Below are 19,512 nucleotides of genomic sequence, written 5' to 3' on the forward strand. Positions count from 1 at the left end.
CTAACAATGTTAATATAAAATAAAATTAGTCTCAAAGTCTCTTCCTTTAAGAAATATAAAATAAAATTTCTTTCTTTCTTTCTTTTTCTACTTTTTTTTCCCAAATAGAGTAGATAAAAACAGTAACTTGTCATTGAATTTTGACTCCATTCCCTTTCTTTACTGTTAAATAGGTAACGATACGACCTTACTTGAACAGGATCTGTTCTATAGGCTCGTACCTCTGTGTCCTTAAGTTCAAAAAAAAAAATAGGTAACGATGATCAAAAACCTTCACTATATATATGTGGGGTCATTAAGTAGGACCCACTAAATCTCAACCGTTAATTTAACACACGTGGCGGCATAGACGTCGCTAATCCTCTCCTCGTACGTTACTCCCTCGCTTTTTCTTTTTTTGCACCCTCTTGTATGTCTTCTTTATAAACTCTTCAACGGAAACAAAAGCCAGATGAATATGTAAAGAACAAACGAATGCAGCAAAATAAACAAAACCCAGAACGACAGAAGGTATATGATCATAATCTTTGATCTTCCATAATTTCATTTTTTTAACTAAAATTTTATTATTGGGAATTTTCCCTTGTTTACTTTTGATTCATCGATTTTTTTTTCTTATACAATTGAGCCGATGATTTTGAAGCAGGTTAAATTTTCCATCTTTTACAAGAAAAAGGTCATCTTCTTTATGCTATCAACTTTCTTTTTTCTTTGGCTATACAATCAGATAAATTGGATTTGCTTTAATTTCCTTTTTTTCTCTTATTATGGCTAAAATGGTTTCTTTTTTTTTCCATACCAAGAAAAAAAAATGCTCTTTTTTTTTTCTTTTGAGTAACTTGTTTTATTATATGACCAGCAGAGTTTAAACTGAAAAGGATGGTATAATTTTAGCTTGGGGTACTTGAGAAAAATTCAAAGGATTTAGGATTTTGATTGTTTTTATGTCCCTATTGTACATTTATTCTAGTTTCTCAAGGTTTTGGAACATGGGTTTCGTTTTTCTTTCTAGGCACTTGTCTTTTCTCACTGAATTCGCTGGTTTCTCTTTGGTTTTTTAATCTCTTCTGACTTTTCTTTTTATGTCTGGTTACAGGATCAACACCTATAATCTATCTGAAAACATATGCATATAAGTTTGTGTGGAATTGGTGGTGGGAGAAGGAGAGAGTGAATATGATTGGTGAAGCAAAAGTTGGGAATGAAGACTTGAACTTATGCTTTGAGAAGCTGATGATGGTTGCAGCTGGGAATAGTGAGGGACTTAAGATGAATAGTGTGGGGATCACTGAGTGGAAAGATATCCCTGTGGAGCTGCTGTTGAGAATCGTTTCACTACTCGATGATCAGACCGCTATCGTTGCTTCCAGTGTCTGTAGTGGGTGGAGGGATGCCATTTGCTTGGGCCTCACACAACTCTGTCTCTCATGGTATACTATATATGGTCTTTTAGCTTTCCTTGTTTATGTTTCGCTTCTTGTTGATGTGCTTTAGCTATTATTATCTCTCAAATGGTTATAAAATTTGGAATAATGAAAAGTTTTACAGTTTGTGAAGTATCTGATGAAACTGGCAAACACATGTCATGTTTTTTCAAACCTTCTTATTGCTAAGATAATCAATAGGGCTTTCATGTTCGTGGTAGCTAGAGTTTTTAATATAATGCAAAAAACAAGGACATTTGCTGTTCTGTGTTTGTTTATCCATAGCTCTAAGATATAACCTTTATAGTTTCTGACATATAGCAGCTTATTGACTCATTTGTCTGGCCTTCTGTGGTAACGGATTGTCATTCCATGTTCTTTTCTAGGTTGTCCCATCTTCTCAATGCTTTATCCTCGATGGCAGCATCACTAGGACAGAGATCTTGAGATACATGATACTTAACATGTTGGCCAGAAACTTTCTCGTCTTGCTTAACTGCATTTAGATTTGTTGTTATGTCTGTGGAGTTTGCTCTGTTTTTGGCCTTTTTTTATCTTTAATCTCGTGGTTTGGTCTTGCCTTTGGTAAAGATAAACGGATGGCTTACTCTTTGTGTCTTGTTCCTTTGTATCCTACTTGCTAATAACTGTGTTGTCTACAATCTTCAGGTGTAGAAAGAACATGAACAATTTGGTTCTATCTCTTGCACCTAAATTCACCAGACTGCAAACTCTGATATTGCGCCAAGAGAATCCACAGCTCGAGGACAATGCTGTCGAGAGTATTTCAAAGTTTTGTCACGATCTGCAGGACCTGGACCTCAGCAAAAGTTTCAAGCTTAGTGATCGCTCCTTGTATGCATTGGCTCACGGTTGTCCTAACCTTAAAAAGCTTAACATCAGCGGCTGCACATCATTCAGCGATGAAGCTCTCGCGTATTTGACTAATTTTTGTCGAAAACTAAAAATATTAAATCTGTGCGGATGTGTTAAAGCTGCAACTGACCATGCACTGCAGGTTTGAACAATATCATGATGGGTTATTGTTTACTTGCTGACGAAAAATCAGTTGCTTGTCTGCAAGAAGATAATGAATCGCTTGTATTGATAATAGGCTATTGGACGAAACTGCAATATGTTGCAATCTTTGAATCTGGGATGGTGTGACAATGTTGGTGATCTCGGAGTCATGAGTTTAGCATACGGATGCCATGATCTCCGATGCCTGGACCTGTGTGGTTGTGTTCGTATAACAGGTATCCCTTCCATTGGTGCTTATTAGCATCTCATAATGCAATGTAACATACATGTACGATCCTACTTTTTTTCTTGAAGCCTCAATATCTTGGTTAACACGAAAGCCCGTCTTATTTTCCCCTAAAATTTTGTCAACCTATCCCTGGACCAAGTTTTACAGACACCTAAAGAGTACTCATGATCTCAATAACAGTATTATATGTTGATTCAATAACAACACTATGCATGTTCACTATATCAAAGAAGTTGAAGGTTTAAGCATGGCATGTTATGAAGAACATTTATTGGCTTATTGGTGCAGATGATAGCGTGATTGCTTTAGCAAACGAGTGTCTCCATTTGAGGTCGCTCGGACTGTACTATTGCCGTAACATCACAGACAGGGCGATGTACTCATTGGCTCATAGCCGAGTGAAGAACAAAGGTTCGATGTGGGAGTCGTCGATGAAAGGTAGATATGAAGATGATGGTTTAAAAAGTCTGAATATAAGCCAGTGTACGGCACTGACTCCATCAGCAGTTCAGGCTTTATGTGACACATTCCCTGCACTTCATACCTGCTCTGGAAGGCACTCCCTTGTTATGAGTGGTTGCTTGAACTTAACCTCCGTGCACTGTGCTTGTGCGGTTCAAGCTCACCGGACCTTCAACACTATTTTCCATACAGCTCATTGAAGGATATGTTCAATGTTCATATCTATAAATATTAACGTGTACTTATAAAAGAATGCAGAGAAACTTTTAAACTCATGGTAATAATCATTGTCGTAAATATTTTTATTATTTATAAAATATTAAAAAGTATTATTTGACAGAACCCTGATGATTTGCATTGTACTTGGCAATGTATGGAATGAGTTTGTTTGGATATATTTCAAATTTTAGTATGGGATATGGATATGGATATCGAAAAAGAAAGAATCAACAACATATATTTTGTAACATTAAGAAAGTAGCATGGAAGTTTTAACCCACCGACAATAGTCTGAAAGAAATGAAATGATGACAAAACCTATAATATTACTCACACCTCAACCAAACAATACAGTGGCCGACTCAAAATTTCTTTCCAGAACCCACTTTTACTTGAGCATCATAAATGGTATAATGTAATACTCGTCAAAAAGGTCAAAAACTTCTTGAATCCACTTCTGGTTAGCAAGTACTGCCCTATATGTATATGCTCTCCCGATGACACTGCAACAATGGGATCGGCTACTTGGATTTTCCTCTTTTACCACTTTTACCAAAATTTTTACCCTTTTTCTTGTTGGCTTTGCCCTTCATATATGACAGTTTATTATTTGCCTTCTTCTGTCTTTCCTTTCGCACTTGTTCGAAATCTTTGATCTCTGAACGTACATGAGCATTAGGCACAGAATGCTGCAATTTCTTGTTCCCTCTGAAGTTTCTACCATTACCTCGTGACCAATAGTCTCCTGCATGAGATATTTTCGGGAATAAATAATGTATTCTTTCTATCATCAGAATAATAATAGCAATCCAAACCGGTGGAGAAAAAGTTCATAATCCAACCTGATGAAATTGTTGTTGCCTCACCATTCTCTCCGTTGGTGGTTCCCTTCAAATATACCTTTTTGTGAGATCGTTCTTTCCACTTCTTGTATATTCCTGTTTTCTCAGTTTTTACTTTGGCACCACTCTCTGTCTTCACCTGCAAACAACAGAAAAGTATGAAAGTCAGTTGTCCCGAACGACCAGATACTCTACTGAGCTAGTTAACCAACTTTGCATTACTAATCACTACAGCACCTCCATTAAGACAGCCATTACAGACGATATTATTTACCTAAACAACCCCTGCCATTCTTTTATACAAGTCAAGAATTGCCTAGAATAGAGATTCATTAGGAAGATAATTGATAGGATCACTTAGAAAAACTTTGAGGTCTAGGTAAAACAACAGGTTTGCAACCTGGAAGAAGTCGGGAATACAAAAACATCAAGGAGAAGTTATTTAAAATGAACAAGTGGAGCAAATTTGCAACATATTGCACCACAGTGAACAATGGGAAAAAAAGCAGTGGACCTAGGTCATTGCAGACTGAAGCCAAATGCCCGGGATGTGTATGAATGAAAGAACGAGCATGGCCATCTAGCTCAATTAAGCACCAGAATAGTTCACTGACTATAGTAAAGATACAGAGAAAGCATCCAATTTAACTTAAACCAATAAGCTTGAAAGGTGAAACTAAAGGGAAGTGAACATCCAGAAAGGCAAGCTCAAATAGTATTGGCAGTAAAAAGTACCTTTCCACTAGCTGTAACACATTCACCATTATTCAATTTGACGTACTTTTTACCCCTCTGCATGTAAAAGATTCATATGAGTTGAACTAAAAACATAATTTGTTTAGGATAACGATAAAATATCAGTATTCAAATAGTTCTATCCACCTTATCCCAATGATATCTGGATTTTTGTTTCTGCAAACCTTCACTATCGTCAGCAACAAGATCCAGTACAGCAGATTCCAACCTGCAAATAAAAAAAATTAATAGCGTGAATGCAACCATTATAAAAGAGGGATAACTCCCAAATTAAATGTTTCAAAATTAAACGTCATTTTCAAATTTCATTTCACATTATAATAGCATAGATGCACAACTTTATTAAAGTAGAATCTTTTCTGCAGCAATGCATGCAAATCAAAACGTGCTAATCAGATCTGCAGTGAGCTAGAGACAGGAAAGGGTCAAATATACAAAGATTTTAGATAGCATGATAAGTTAAATGACTTATCATGAAACATTCTCAAGCATAAAAATGCTGAGTTATGTTCCAAACTATTCCAGGAAATTTAAATTTATACATCCTCAGTAGCAAGGGGAAAGAACCAAATTGGAAAATGAGCTAAGCTATCAAGATCTGAAATTTACCTATTTGATCCAAACCCTTCATTACTTCTTACTGAGAGACCAGCCTCTGTATGCTGATAGCAATATGAACACAAACTCGTTAGGCATTAGCAAGTTAACAAATTGAAAGAAAGCTCAAATTAGACAATAAGATTTAAAAAGGGTTAAATATCATAGACACATTGAAACCACAATAGAAAAGAATTGTGTCTGAAGATAATAAATTAACATACATGATTTGTTGGCACAGAACTTATGTAATACTCCTCATCCTTGAAGTTCCTCGCCTTTCTTTTAGAACCACGAGCCTCTAATATAGAAAAGAAAAAAAAATGTTACTGAAAAAACAAGAAATAATGAATGCTCCAAGAAGAACCATCAGTTATCAACGAATACATATAATTGTTTGGAAAAATACACTTGGATACATGCATTTTTGTTAACAAGTTCTACTGACTTATTCATTGATTAACTGTTGATTTTTATTTATCCCACTTGATGAGGTAGCTCACATTTGGCCAACAAATGTGACAGAAAAGACCTAGATTATTTCTTATGAGCTTTGCTAGCTTCAACCATTCAAAACCAAAAAATATAGCTACTGTTACCCTCTTCACTCTGCCTGTCTGCCACTCTAAATAATAGAGAATAAATAAAATAAGACACTCCTTGAACATTAAGGACTTCCTCAGGAAGGAAGACAAAGCTCCAATAAGAAGGAAGAAATTAAAAAATTGTAAGGAAAATACCTTTTGTGTCATTTATCTTTGAAGAAGTAATGTCAGGTTCGATTTCCTGCATGCATCAAAGATCAACTTAAATAGAAAGAACAGATGCTATGAGACAACAAATAAAATTGAAGGCCAAAAAAAAAATGAAAACAAAGAAAATATTCATTATCAATCAGTTTTTGTAAATAAAATAGGTCTAAATAAACTTCTTTCCAAAACCATAGCATTTGGAACCTCTCAACACCACGGAATTTGAAAATAGATCAGGAGAAAGACGTGACTATTTAACTAGTTCCAAAAAGGACATGCACAGAAGCCAATAAGAACACTATATCAATATCAGAAGTTCAATTTCCGTGCGTGGGTGCATGGTTGATAGGGGTGAAGACTTGCTGGATACTGTTATGGATATCATTACTAAATAACAAAAATTACCTTTTCCACATGATTGCTAAAGCGCTGCTTATGAACCAAGTTAATGATCTTCTCATGTATATCTCTCTTCTTCTTCATCACACCGACCCACTGTATGACCAAAAGAATGCAGCATAATTCTCATACAAGGTTTTGAAGTGCCAAAAAGCAAGATATTCAAAAGAAATAAAGAAAAGGCAGAGTAATCAGAATAAAGAAAAATGTAGGAATCGAAGGCAAGAAAGTTAACCAATTTAAGAAAAAAATCATCATTGATAATAGAAAGAAAATGCCACAAAAATTGCGGAGTTACCTGAGAATGCTTTGATTTAGTGGCTTCACTTTCAGCTTCCAGAATGGTCTGCTTGGGTCTAGCATAAATCATTGATAGTAAGTTAAAATTTTGCAGCTTAAGAAACTTACAAGTAACAATTTGACTTGGAAGAACACAAAGAAGCCAAAAAGACAGAAGCACTTAAACACAAAGCCCAGTATATCCGAGATGAAAGGCTTTAGAAATTACCTGAAAGCTTTCAGACGTTCAGAAAATGCAAGTGCCGCCAATTCACCTCCTTCCAGTACATTTCTAAAGATAGGATGCAAACCTTCACGGGGCAAATCCTTTGCCCTTTTGATGGACTCCCTTGCAGGCAATGGTTTAGTCTTGGAATACAGACGAAAAGCATTTGCACATGTCCTCTGCAAATTATTTAGTTCTGCAGATGAATCAATCATGTCCCTAACCCTATCTGAAATAAGATCAATAATGTTTTGGGGGAAACGTCCATAAACAGATTCTCCATTTGCAATTGCTTGACCAATTTTATTCATTGCCCCATCCATATCTTGAAAAACCTCCTCTTCAGTAGGTGCCGCCCTGATTGGTCTTGACAGAAATAGATGAAGATCTAAAAGGTACGGCATATCCTCAGATGTCACAAAGGAAAATGCAGTACCAGTCCTACCTGCCCTTGCTGCTCGTCCAACACGATGAACAAAAATTTTGGGCTTCGGAGGGAAGTCCCAGTTAATAACATTATCTAGTAAAGGTATGTCAATACCCCTAGCAGCAACGTCTGTCACAATAAGCAACATAGTTTTTCTTGATCTGAATTTTGAAATATTAATTTTCCGAGCATCTTGATCCATATCACCATAACACACAGAAGGCTCAATACCCTCCTCTCGAAACATAATATTAAGGAACTCTACATGATGTTTAGTGGAAACAAATATCAAAGTTTGTTGATCAGAACTAATGTGGTCCCTTGCCAAATACAACAGTGCAGCATGTTTTTCTTCCTGACGCAAGGTGAAAAAAACAAGCTTTAAGTCGGGGCTAATCTTGGTTTCTAAATCAAGCCGCACAAGTTGAGGGTCTCGCAGTCCTGCCTTAGCAAACTCTGCTAGGGCACTTGGTAAAGTTGCACTAAAGAGCAAGGTCTGACGGTTTTCACTAAGCTGGGTAAGAATTTTATGCAACTGTTCAGCAAAACCCATGCCAAAGAGGGAATCTGCTTCATCAAATACCACATATTCTACTGTACGAAGTGTCATATCATCAACCTCAGTTAGATGGTGCATCAGTCTACCAGGAGTAGCAATAATAATATCAGGGTTTTGTGCCAACTCTTCAAACTGACTTTCCATGCTATCACCGCCGACAAGCAAACTAATCCGAAGATCTAAAATAAACACAAGAGATTATATGTAAGTTGTCATCAAGGAAGGCAAGCCAATTAAAACCAATTTCTTATTCAGTTACTACATATCACCGATATTACAATAATGAAAGGACAAAGTAGATTTGTTAGGGGATAAAATCCTCAGTGGTCTCTGAAACTCATCTGTTACAATCTAAAGCTAATGTTCCATTTTCCATTTGGTTATTAGTTTTACTGATAGCTTTTGGCTTCCTGAAAGAGTGCTAAAAAGTGAGATCATGTTTTATTAAAAATAAACAAACGATTAGAACCAAAAAAAAAAAAGAATTCAAATGTAGGTTACCAATAAAACTAAATTCCTGCATTTTGCTGCATAAAATTCAAAATTCTAATTCTGTAATCATTCAAAAACATAAAAGATAAATTATGAATAATGAAAATTTAACTTTAAATCGCACATCATAAGAAGAAGGAACCTATAAATTTTCCCAATTCCTTGGCAAACTTCAAAGTCTGCAAGGCCAAATCTCTGGTCGGAGACAAAATGAGAGCTCGGACACCGCCCTGAGGCACGTGCTGCTTCAGTTTCTCCAGCATGGGGACCAAAAAAGCCGCCGTCTTCCCAGAACCAGTCCGGGCCATGGCAACGACGTCGTTTCCAGCAAGAATAAGAGGCATGGTCTTGCGTTGAATCGGCGTAGGGACTCTGTATCCCTTCCGCTTGATTCCTCTGTAGACATTAGGGCTTAGGTTTAAGGACTCGAAGCCACCAGATTTTGCCTTCTTCTTTTCCTTCTGTTTTCGTTTAAGCTCCGCTTTGGAGCTTACAAAACGCTCGTCTACCGGAGCCATTGAACGTTTACAGGTTCCGTTTTCTTTTTTCCCGGAAAGTGTTTTTTCTGGGGAAACAAACAGAGAGGAATAGAAGAAAGCGGCAGACTTGGCTGGCTCTTTTCTTTTGCTCTGTTCACGAATCGGTTGCCTAAAACCCTCGGAAGGGGTTTTCTGTCTAAAGATTTTTGCGGCCTATTCCATCTAAAGTTATGGGCCGAAATTTGGCCCATCAAAATAGTGAGTCGAAGAATGGAAAAAAATGTAAGATTGGTTAAAATACGTTATTATTCCCTGAATTCTTTGTAATTTTGAAATTCAATCCCCTACTTTTTCATATTTCAAAATTATAACTCAATGAGTGTAAGTACAAAAGCAATGGAATTAAGCTTTATAATTTCTAAGGGTTTGAGTACTGACTAATTTCATTTACTCTATTTACGAACTTAATCAAATAAATTATGCAATTAATCATACAATAATTAATCGAATTAAATTGGTGTAAAACGAAAATAATGACATCAAGTATACAATTTTTTAATTTATGGGTATTGATTAACTTCAATTACTCTAATTATATTTATTCATATAATCATCAATCGAATAGCAAGTAATGACATTAAAATTCTAATTTAGATTTAATTGTGAAATTAATCGTAAGATAAATATAATCATTAATTGAATTGAATCAATGTAAGTCCCAAATTAAATTTATGAGTTTATAAAGTTCTAATTTATAAGTATTGATGAATTTTAATTACTCAAATTATAAACTTAACCAAATGAATTACAATGTAATCATTTAATCATCGATTGAATAGAATCGGTGTGAGCTTATAAGTTCTAATTTATGACTATTTATAAATTTCATTTCTTTTTATTACCAACACGATTAATTGTCCAACCATATATTGAATTGAATCAATGACATTAAGTTTATAATTTTTAATTTTTTGAATATTGATTAGTTTCCTCTGCTCTTTTTATCAACTTAATCAAACTGAACCGGTGTAAGTACACGTTAATACAAGATGAACAACGCCATTTACGGTGGTCATTTTTTGATTTCTTATATGGCTGAGAGAAGAAGAGAAAGACTAAATTATTTTGAATAACAGGAAAAAAAATCAATTAAGGTAGATAACATGAATAGAGAGAAAAAAAGGATAAGGAGAAAAGAGATAAAAAATTACTTCATATATATGTCATGGGTCGTGAATCAAAACTCATGATTATTTACAAAAAGTGTCCGTAAAAATTTAAATTGATTAAATAAAACTTTTTTGACCCATTTAAATTTATCCAATTTGCAAAACATGTAAAAAAATCTATTTACTCGAAATATTAGTGATCCACTGAATTACTTAAAGGAATACTAAGGTTGCCATAATAAATAAGAAAACTAATTTAAAAGAATTAGAATATTAGAATATTTGATTTCATAATTTTAGATAATTGTGCAAATCTCTTAAAAATTTCAAATTGTAAATCGACTTAATCGTCCATGATTGAATCAAAGAAATTCAATTATAAATAAAAATTCCCCCCCTGATTTATAATCATCGCATTTTTATCTCATTATACTCCAATAATAATTGAATACTATTTCCTCTCATTTATAATTTATCCCATTAAACTATATAAGTCGCACGGATTACGTATATTTTAATCCTACCAAATCCCGCTATAATCAAACACCTCATTTTAATTATAAAAAAATATATCTATTTAAAAAATTCAAGTAAAGGGTTTGTATAAAACCGACAAACAGATTGATTACCTAGGGTTTGTATAATCAAATATCAGAACATCCCAATGCCTCAAGCAAGATCAATAACAAGACTTCATCTTTGATACATTAACAATGTAATCTTTTAACATTAAGAATTTTTCAATTACTATCCCCTTCGGAATCCAAAAATTCCATCAATGGTGTAAGATAATTTTTCTTATGAGAAATAACTAAATCTTAAAACACATACAACATTCTCACTTGTAACCAGTTGAAATGACTACCTCTTGCAGTAACGAATCAGGCCAAAGTGAGCTTATAACTTGCATCCATTTATAATCATAATCCTATTCCTGCCTTTTGCTAAATAGTGTCCCCAGTACCTGTAAAAGGAATAAAAAAAAATTTACCGATTACAAAAGTGGTTCTACGGATGAACAAGATAGAAAACATGATTATTTGCAGATAAATTACAAACCTCAAACAAGTTCACGAGCTGTCAAACCGGACAACGATGCAGGTAATGTTGTCTGAGCTCCCTCGTGCATATGCCTCTTTTATAAGTTTTCTTGCTGCAGCTTCTGCATCAGTTACTTGCTGCACTAAGGCCACAGCATCCTGCAAGTGAAACAAGTTCAGATGCTTAGCTTCCATAGAAGTCATTTACAATTACTGGGAAAATACAAGAAACATCAATATAAAGTCTCCATTTTTTTTTCTTTTTAATATCAGAAATGAACATGGTAAAAGTTCTCACCTCATTCGATAAGACATTCCAAAGCCCATCACTGGCAATGATTATGAAATCAACACCGTCAATTTCTTCCTCCTAAGCAATAGAAAGGGTATGAACCCTAATAAGTACTCTTAAAGTATGAATGAAGGAAACTTTAGCAGTTGAAAATCAGGGGTTAATGGTTCGATTATCTCATGTTTTAACACTGGTTGCCATATTTATTTCACTCAAGTAATTCTACTTAAAAAGTGATTAGACGAATGAAAAAGAACAAATTTTATAGTATGAACCCCAATAGACCACCTGAATTTCTGGCTCAGCAACTACATATGGTTTAAGTAGTTTATCACCAAATGCACGTGAAACAGCGAGAACACCACCAACCCGCCATGTCCCTAACATCAAAAAGAAATGCAACACATTTTAGTTCCATTCTGCAACAAATAGAAACAATTTACTGAATTTATATTACTTCAGTGCAACAAAGTGCAAACCCAATTTATAAGCCAAATAAAAATAATTAAAGTTAGAATGCAAGAAACCATTATTCATAGAGGAAAGATCAGCATGACAATACAAGCATACAGAGAGTGCATTCTGATTGAAAAGATGAGGACATGAAAGACTGAGAAAAGCATATTACCAGCCCAAATGATGAAACCTCCAGCATCTTCAATCCTTAGGCGTTCATCGGATCTATCAGGCTTGTGATCAATTGACAGAGGGACGGCTGCAGAAAACACAAAAGTAAATCATCCGCTGTTTAAACACCAGAGTTTAACTTTTTCTTCATATATTGCTAATCTTATAAGTTAAATCAAAGCATATTTGTACTTCTAAATGGAGGAGAAATAGTTAATACAAAGCCTTCGAAACCTGTCAATGGCTGTTATAGCATCTCCAACACATGACAGCCATCGAGCTATTACTTGATAGTTTATGAGACACAGACGTGAAGACTTTTATTCTGATATTCTTTGATATATTGCTTTTCAATCCAAAGATCTAACCAAAGAAATTCTTAGACTACATTAGCAGGTAAGAAAGCAACCTAATCCAGCTCTAGAAGCAACCACCCTAGAATCACCAACATTTGCAACAAGCAGCCGGTCACCCAATAATACAGCAGTTGAAGCAGTTGAGCCAGCATCCTTTTGCTGGCCTTTCTCTTCATTGAGGTAATCGGCATCAGTTTGTTTAAATGTTTCAACTGCAATAGTAACATTGTCATAAACAAATACATATACACAAACAAAGTCATGGAACTCCTCATCATACAGTGATGTGAAAACTTCGCCAACTTCATACCTATAGCTGTTTTTGTGTCCTTGATAAAATCAGGGTGGGTGCTCAAATTCTTGAAGAGGTTGTTTTTAAGATACTCTGCAGTTCTTGAACCTCCGTGACCTATAGTGCAAAGATAAAACAAGGGAAACCAAATCAAATCATAAACAGCTATATAAACCCTCACCTAATTCTACTCGAGTTCCTTTTCCATGTATTTTAAAAGAGGTGCAAATTGAAACCATCAAGTACATCTTGTAAAGAACAACGTCGAGACAATAAAGGCAAAGAAATGACGGCATACCATCGAAAACACCAAAAAAGGCAACCATCTGACCATCAACTTCAGATATCCTCGTTTCATAGAAATCCTCCATTGAAGGTCTTTTGCCCTTGAAACTGGAATATCCATAGCTGAATTTAGCAGCTCGACTTCCAGTGAGAAAGCTGGCAAAAGAACCAAAGCATTTTAGCCACCTTGTAACTTTCATGGGCCTCTAAATCTAATGCACAGTATTGTGCACAAAAACTCATGCAGCTTCTGCAATTTTACCGAACTTCATAGAGATTTAAACTTTCAAAAACTTTACATCTGATGATCCAGACAATTCACTATCTAGAAACCAAGGGAAACCATTACAAAGTATCACATTTAATTGGATCTTCATGTTATTAATCCTAGTTCATGTTTATACATGATCGAAACTGGAAAACAAACAGATTCAGATCCTAGTTATTATGATAACTGAAACAAAAAACTACTATGTACTGTTCTTGCATCTTAACTTCCACCCTGAACTAAGAACCATAACACCAAAGCTAGGTTGATTAAAATCTAAACCAATCAATCCATAAAAGAAGAATAACTATGTTAGTTAACATGCAAAAAAGCAAAGACTAAGAGAACACAATTAATTTAAATAAAATGGTTACTAACAGTAAATTCTTAGCATAAAATCAGAGCCAGCAAATGCATCCAATGCAGTGCCATTAGACACAACAAAGGTCCTTGAAATTTAATTTTACATTTGAATTAAATCTTTTTATTGTATAATTAATAGGGTCATCCTTCAAAATAGAACAAGCCAAACGATTATATGATTAACAAAAAGAAAAATAGAATAATTTCCAAACAATTTTCTTTCAGTGCGATACTCTAGTTTGATGAAGCTATACGGCCACTTAGTAAACAGTAAAAAAGAAGAAGAAAGAAGTTGGAGAACCTTATGCCGCCGCCACTGAAGAGCGCGTGCGGGTCCCTAGATGATATCATAGCGTCTGACTGAGGTGGTTGCAGAGGTGGGAGTTGCGGTGGGTCAGCCAATGCAGGAGAGCGAAGAGCCTCAACATCGGCATCCCCGCGCGGCGGGGAAAAGGAGGAGGCGGCCACGAATGGGTCCGTCAGATTTCTTCCTCTTTTGTTATTCGGTAGTCGATGGTTTCAGCTAGAAGCTGCTCAAAGTAGGTGGCGCCGCCGCCGTGACTTGAGAGGGGAGTATGATTTTAAGGCTTTACTTTGAAACTTCACCCACAAAAATAGAGATTGTAAGAAAAATGGAAGTAAGCTTAATAACGTAGGGCCAACAACATCAATAATAATAGCATGTTGGGATTCGATTTGGATCGAATTTTGACTTTTCATTTTTCAATTTTTTTTTCTATTTTTATAGGCTTTGATAATGATGTTCTGCAGATGTTTATTAAATTAGTTAGATTAATGTTTATAATAATCAATTTCATGTCATAATATTGTCTCTCTGCATTTTAAATTTTAAATTTATATTTTTGAGTAAATTATAAAATTAGTTACTTTTATTTACTTTAAATTATATTTTAATTATTTATGTTTGAAATATTATATTTTAGTCACTTACGTTATCATTTTGTTATGAAGTGATCACTCTATCGTTATATTTCGTTACCTCCCTAACGACAATCCTACATGACAGTCTAAATGGATTTTAAATACTAACTTAGATGTCTTATATAGTAGTCCAAATTAAATTTATTTGATTAAAAACCCAGTAACTAAATATTCAAGTTGGTATTTAAAATCTATTTAGACTGTCACGTAAGACTGTTGTTAAGGAGATAACAGAGTTTAACGATAGAGTGACTATTTCGTAATAAAACGATAACGTAATAACTAAAACGTAATATTTAAACATAAATAACTAAAATATAATATGAGGTACATAAAAGTAATTATTTTTGTAATTTATTTTTTATGAAATTTGAACTTCAATATAAAGATAAACCTATATAGTATTGTTGAATTGCTATTGACATTAATGCTTGAATCCTCCCCCCCCCCCAACCTAAATGTTTCAGATCTACACCACCATCACTGCATTTCTTATTTATTTCTTGGCTTGAATTTTTTTTTAAGAGAAACTATGAACTCAAACCGCAACTAATAGATGATATTAATATATTTATATAAACCCACAAAACAAAAACTTGTTTATATGAAAAAAATTCTGATAAAATTCTTTAAAATTTTATTTAATTGGGATAAATATGAATGGATGGAGAACTCGTCTCATTTTTAAAATTTTATTTTATTATATTATAAATAATTTTCAAATGACCTTATCCTTTTGGACTAGACAAAACTCGGTTAGCTGTTGAATACCTATCTGCTTCACTCTGAAAATTCGTTCCCAGTCCATTGATTTGATTTATTTTTTTTCATAAAGAATTACTGGAATTCCATTTAATGAACTCTGCCAAAGTCCAGCACTCTATAGAATATAGAATATAAATAAGTTCCTTACATCATTGATTCTATTTGATTGTTATATGCCATGTGCTTTCCTCTAATCTCCTAGGCAGCTCATCAATGGCAAGTTCACCATTTTTGAAATATGCTTTTTACCATGAATTGGGCCAATCCCAATATACACACTTTCAGTTGGACTTGAAATACATAACACCTATAAAGGAACCAAATATAAAATATGGCACTATATTTGACAAGAGATGGGCAGGAACATGATCTTATTCAATACTATTAAGTTCAGGATTAATGTACATGTCATTGTAAGACACCCACATGAGCAAGCTAAAATAAACAGGTGTAAAGCTGTAAAAGTAAACAAAGCGTTCAACGATAAAAATCACCAAATCACCACGAGCAACAACCGCTGGTTGCAGCACCGCTTTGAGGCGGATTCTGTTTGAAGATGTTCTTTTTCACTCCTGATGATCCCTCAGCCACGAGACTTGGGGTTTCCAATATCTGCATATCAAACATCAATACCGGGTTTAAACTATCTGAGCATGTCTATGTAAATGAGCATTCATAGGGATTCTTGTAAATGCCTGTCAACGTTGAAGTTACTTGGTAAATACCTTTAAGACAAGCTCCTCGAAGCATTGTTCCACATTGACTCGTGTTTTTGCGCTGCACTCAATGAAAAGGCATCCGTATTCCCGAGCGAAGTCGATGCCCTCTTTTTTGCTGACCACTCTTTCACTTTCCTGAATACATGAAGGGGTAGATGGAATTCAACAATCCAATGGCAAAGCATTGTAGACAATGGTCAAGAACCAGAGGATTACCGGAACATAAAAACCAATAACCTTGGTGAGATTAAAGGATATAATCACTTCTCAAACTATACCTTATCAACTTTATTGCCAACAAGCATCTTGATGCAGTCCTGATTGGTTGAGTACAGATCGATTTCTTTAGCCCATATGTCAGATAAATCTGTAAATGTGTCTCGCCGAGTTACATCGTAAACTGTAATAGTACAAATGTAATAATTAGCATCATATGAGGAGCCACTAAGATGAGAACCAAAAGCAATAAATAAACCAGCTGAGTATTTGAATACATAGAAACATGGAGTCCCCTACCTTAGTTGAAGGGAATAACGTACTTAAATCTGTCTGGTAGCTAAATTGATTTATGGTCAGAGATCAAATTATCTTGAGCCAAAATTTTGCAAGAGAAAAGGTGACTTTGGCAGACCAAAAAATTAGCATCAGTGCTAAAATAATAATAAAGTGGGTAGAAAATCAATCTACAGCTAGATCTGAGGTTTTTAAAGCAGCATCTTTTCTGCACCCATCTCTTAAACAAGAAATCAAAAATGTTTCTCAATCCTATGTAGAACGACCTAACAAACCGGCCTAAAACGAACTAGTAGATGCTTGCTTTTGGTTACTAACACTTTGATCCTATGTTGGGAACAACTACCATTGGAGCTAACCTTGGAAGGTTGGCATGACTCCTAGGTTGATCCAATTTTGGAATGTCCTGGAAAGCTTGGCTTGGAGACATAGATACAGATATTGTTAAGTAAGTTCACTTCTTAAACTTCTTTGGAATACAAGTGTTTTCCTTCCCATCTCTTCATTGAACAAACAGTTAAGTGGGTATAACTTTCATGTAATTGCCTTTATATTCATTATCCATGTAATTTACCTTCCACTTTCCTATGTTCAAGTTCAAGTAACCCCTCTCAATCCCATTTATCCATCATTTTAACACATTCATGCCCACTTTTCCTTTATAACCATTTCCTTTTAACTTCCCTTTCCAAGGCCTATAAATAGAGGTTTGAATGTCTCCTTTGGAACTTTTTGATATTTTGGCAAACTTAGCACTCTAAAGTTCTCTCTGCAACTTTCTTTCTACAATCACAACCACTGTAGCTCTCATCTTTCTAAACCCCTTATTGTGTCCATCATCACCACCTGCCACCGCACTTGTTTTCCAGAGTCTGCTCCGATCTTCCTCTCTGCTATCTCTCCACAACATCTCGTTTTGCTGAAATGTAACGTCTCCTCACCTTACCACAAATGACCCAATCTACCCTCATTGTGAAGTTCATTTCATCATAGGAAGCGTGACGCCAGAATATCTAATAATGATGATAACTAACATATACCAATAAGAACTTCAAAAGTATGATTACTGATAAAAATGAAAAAAAAAATTTGAAGCAAAGAAGGAAAATAAACTTCACGTAAAAAAAATTTGAAGCAAAGAAGGAAAATAAACTTCACGTACGAAACGAATTCTTAGCACAAAACCTCCAGCATCATTATGTTGATCATGTTTAACAACACAGATACAAATTATAACAACTGATGTGCCACAGAAGTAAATAGAAGACCGCTAGCAAGAGATGAATGAAGTCCCATACCCATAATTATCCCTTGTGCTCCTCTATAATATGAACTTGTTAGCGTTCTAAATCTTTCCTGTCCAGCTGCATAAAGTGAAGTTATGAATAACAACTTATTTCTATTCAAATCACCAACTCATTTTACACCAAACAAACACAATGTATAAACAATACCAAATTCTACAAACATCCTATAGGAGGTGTCCAAGGAGAATAAGAGCTCCTTGCAGATAATTCATACTTAGTCTACAGTTGATATGGAATATGGAAACAGATTGCAAACTTGGACAGTCCTCTCTTTCAAATTAACATGGAGTACCATGTCAAATACACGTGCGTGTATATACCTATATATATATGGATGAAGTTTGCAACTTCCACCAATATCATGATCTAGTGCATAATACATTCAAATGTGCTCTAAGAACTTAAAACGAAAGCAATAAACATTGAAAATTTCCACACAATATCTAATGCTATATTCTATCTTAACCATCAAAGGGAAAAAAAATCCTAAAACAAACAAAAAAAAAAACAATGGAAAAGGCAAAAGAAACAGGATCTGACGACGTTTACCAGTGTCCCAGATGGCAAGCTTCAGCTTTTTCCCTCCAATGGTAACGTGCTTCACCTTAAAATCCACACCTAAAAGGAAAAAAAAATCAAATCACTCAGTCTTCAAAATTTTTAAAACAAGTTAACCAAAAAAGAATAAAGAAAAAGGAAGATAGGTAAGGTTACCAATGGTAGGATTGAGTTCCTCAAAGGTATCTGAAGTAAAACTCAAGAGCAGAGTGCTCTTCCCCACACCCGAATCCCCTATCAGTAACAACTTAAACAAACAGTCAAACTCAGGTTGACTCGTCGACGATGCCTCCATCTTTTTCCAATATCTTAAAAACTACGAGATTTATATTGCAATTTGGATCTGGAAAAAAAGAATGGAGGAATGAAATTTGTATGTTTCCAGAGAAAATCAATGCGAAACAGAAAGTAAAGTGTAAGAAAGAAGAATCTAAAATCTTCTATAAGTCTTCTTTTCTGTCGGTCTCTATAACAAAGCTTAAAATAAGCGTTTTTTTTTAAAAAAAACCCTGCTCGATTACTTGCTCAAGCGGTTTGGGATTGGCTTTGGTGCGGTATAGAGTAGGCTAGCTGATTTACTCCTGCCTTTATGGCTGTTGACTCGTAATAGTAAAAATTATGCAGATAGGTTAAAATATGCTGCTAGTCCTTGTACTTCTATATAATTTGAGATTTAGTCCCTATCCTTTAAAAGTTAAAATTTCAATCCTCCTAATTTTTTCAATTTAATAGGTATTTTCCATTAAAATTTGTTAAGTTAAGGTACTTATTTTTCATCAATCATATGCCACATCACATTAGGGCACAGAGGTATGCATGGGCCCGGCCGGGGT

The 19,512-nt window shown here is 34.8% G+C and overlaps 3 protein-coding genes across 6 annotated transcripts; 1 reads left to right on the plus strand and 2 right to left on the minus strand.

Moving 5' to 3' along the window:
- The first annotated feature begins 255 nt into the window (after nucleotides 1-255).
- On the plus strand, nucleotides 256-3,498 carry LOC108476028 (F-box protein SKP2A). 3 transcript variants are annotated; one of them, XM_017778081.2, is made up of 6 exons: nucleotides 256-510; nucleotides 644-676; nucleotides 1,097-1,430; nucleotides 2,094-2,442; nucleotides 2,539-2,680; nucleotides 2,983-3,498. In XM_017778081.2, exons 3-6 carry the CDS (start codon nucleotides 1,177-1,179, stop codon nucleotides 3,354-3,356), a joined length of 1,119 nt encoding a protein of 372 aa, XP_017633570.1. In that variant the 5' UTR covers nucleotides 256-510; nucleotides 644-676; nucleotides 1,097-1,176; the 3' UTR covers nucleotides 3,357-3,498. The 3 variants fall into 3 exon arrangements, with proteins under 3 accessions (XP_017633570.1, XP_017633569.1, XP_017633568.1); XM_017778080.2 differs by having other exon boundaries at nucleotides 259-510; nucleotides 647-676; XM_017778079.2 differs by lacking the exon at nucleotides 644-676 and having other exon boundaries at nucleotides 381-510.
- An 87-nt stretch (nucleotides 3,499-3,585) lies between these two features.
- LOC108476027 (putative DEAD-box ATP-dependent RNA helicase 29) lies at nucleotides 3,586-9,394 on the minus strand. Of its 2 annotated transcripts, none has more exons than XM_017778078.2 (11): nucleotides 8,847-9,394; nucleotides 7,230-8,391; nucleotides 7,020-7,077; nucleotides 6,728-6,817; nucleotides 6,311-6,356; nucleotides 5,795-5,871; nucleotides 5,583-5,635; nucleotides 5,100-5,181; nucleotides 4,953-5,009; nucleotides 4,218-4,356; nucleotides 3,586-4,120 (listed from the first exon to the last, which is right to left on the minus strand). In XM_017778078.2, the coding sequence occupies exons 1-11, from the start codon at nucleotides 9,220-9,222 to the stop codon at nucleotides 3,897-3,899; spliced, it is 2,364 nt and encodes a 787-aa protein (XP_017633567.1). In that variant the 5' UTR covers nucleotides 9,223-9,394; the 3' UTR covers nucleotides 3,586-3,896. The 2 variants fall into 2 exon arrangements, with proteins under 2 accessions (XP_017633567.1, XP_052881827.1); XM_053025867.1 differs by having other exon boundaries at nucleotides 8,829-8,945.
- A 1,556-nt stretch (nucleotides 9,395-10,950) lies between these two features.
- LOC108475012 (probable protein phosphatase 2C 11) lies at nucleotides 10,951-19,241 on the minus strand. The gene is made up of 16 exons (XM_053026312.1): nucleotides 18,836-19,241; nucleotides 18,671-18,739; nucleotides 18,113-18,178; nucleotides 16,580-16,701; nucleotides 16,308-16,436; nucleotides 16,085-16,194; nucleotides 15,988-16,038; nucleotides 14,177-14,395; nucleotides 13,258-13,400; nucleotides 12,978-13,076; nucleotides 12,721-12,879; nucleotides 12,313-12,399; nucleotides 11,973-12,064; nucleotides 11,691-11,762; nucleotides 11,412-11,551; nucleotides 10,951-11,316 (listed from the first exon to the last, which is right to left on the minus strand). Exons 1-15 carry the CDS (start codon nucleotides 18,972-18,974, stop codon nucleotides 11,423-11,425), a joined length of 1,686 nt encoding a protein of 561 aa, XP_052882272.1. The 5' UTR covers nucleotides 18,975-19,241; the 3' UTR covers nucleotides 10,951-11,316; nucleotides 11,412-11,422.
- Nucleotides 19,242-19,512: the final 271 nt, after the last annotated feature.

This window comes from Gossypium arboreum, chromosome 3, assembly GCF_025698485.1.
Source record: "Gossypium arboreum isolate Shixiya-1 chromosome 3, ASM2569848v2, whole genome shotgun sequence".
NCBI lineage: Eukaryota > Viridiplantae > Streptophyta > Magnoliopsida > Malvales > Malvaceae > Gossypium > Gossypium arboreum.

Coding starts and splice junctions, on each gene's coding strand:
- LOC108476028 (XM_017778081.2), top strand. CDS start 1,177: ATGATTGGTGAAGCAAAAGTTGGGAATGAAGACTTGAACTTATGCTTT. Junction 2,443..2,538: donor CAACTGACCATGCACTGCAG/GTTTGAACAATA, acceptor TATTGATAATAG/GCTATTGGACGAAACTGCAA. Junction 2,681..2,982: donor TGGTTGTGTTCGTATAACAG/GTATCCCTTCCA, acceptor TTATTGGTGCAG/ATGATAGCGTGATTGCTTTA.
- LOC108476027 (XM_017778078.2), bottom strand. CDS start 9,222: ATGGCTCCGGTAGACGAGCGTTTTGTAAGCTCCAAAGCGGAGCTTAAA. Junction 5,636..5,794: donor GTTCTGTGCCAACAAATCAT/GTATGTTAATTT, acceptor TATTGCTATCAG/CATACAGAGGCTGGTCTCTC. Junction 5,010..5,099: donor CCAGATATCATTGGGATAAG/GTGGATAGAACT, acceptor TTTTACATGCAG/AGGGGTAAAAAGTACGTCAA.
- LOC108475012 (XM_053026312.1), bottom strand. CDS start 18,974: ATGGAGGCATCGTCGACGAGTCAACCTGAGTTTGACTGTTTGTTTAAG. Junction 18,179..18,670: donor GCTTGCCATCTGGGACACTG/GTAAACGTCGTC, acceptor CACTTTATGCAG/CTGGACAGGAAAGATTTAGA. Junction 13,401..14,176: donor TTCAGTGGCGGCGGCATAAG/GTTCTCCAACTT, acceptor TTCTTTTGCCAG/CTTTCTCACTGGAAGTCGAG.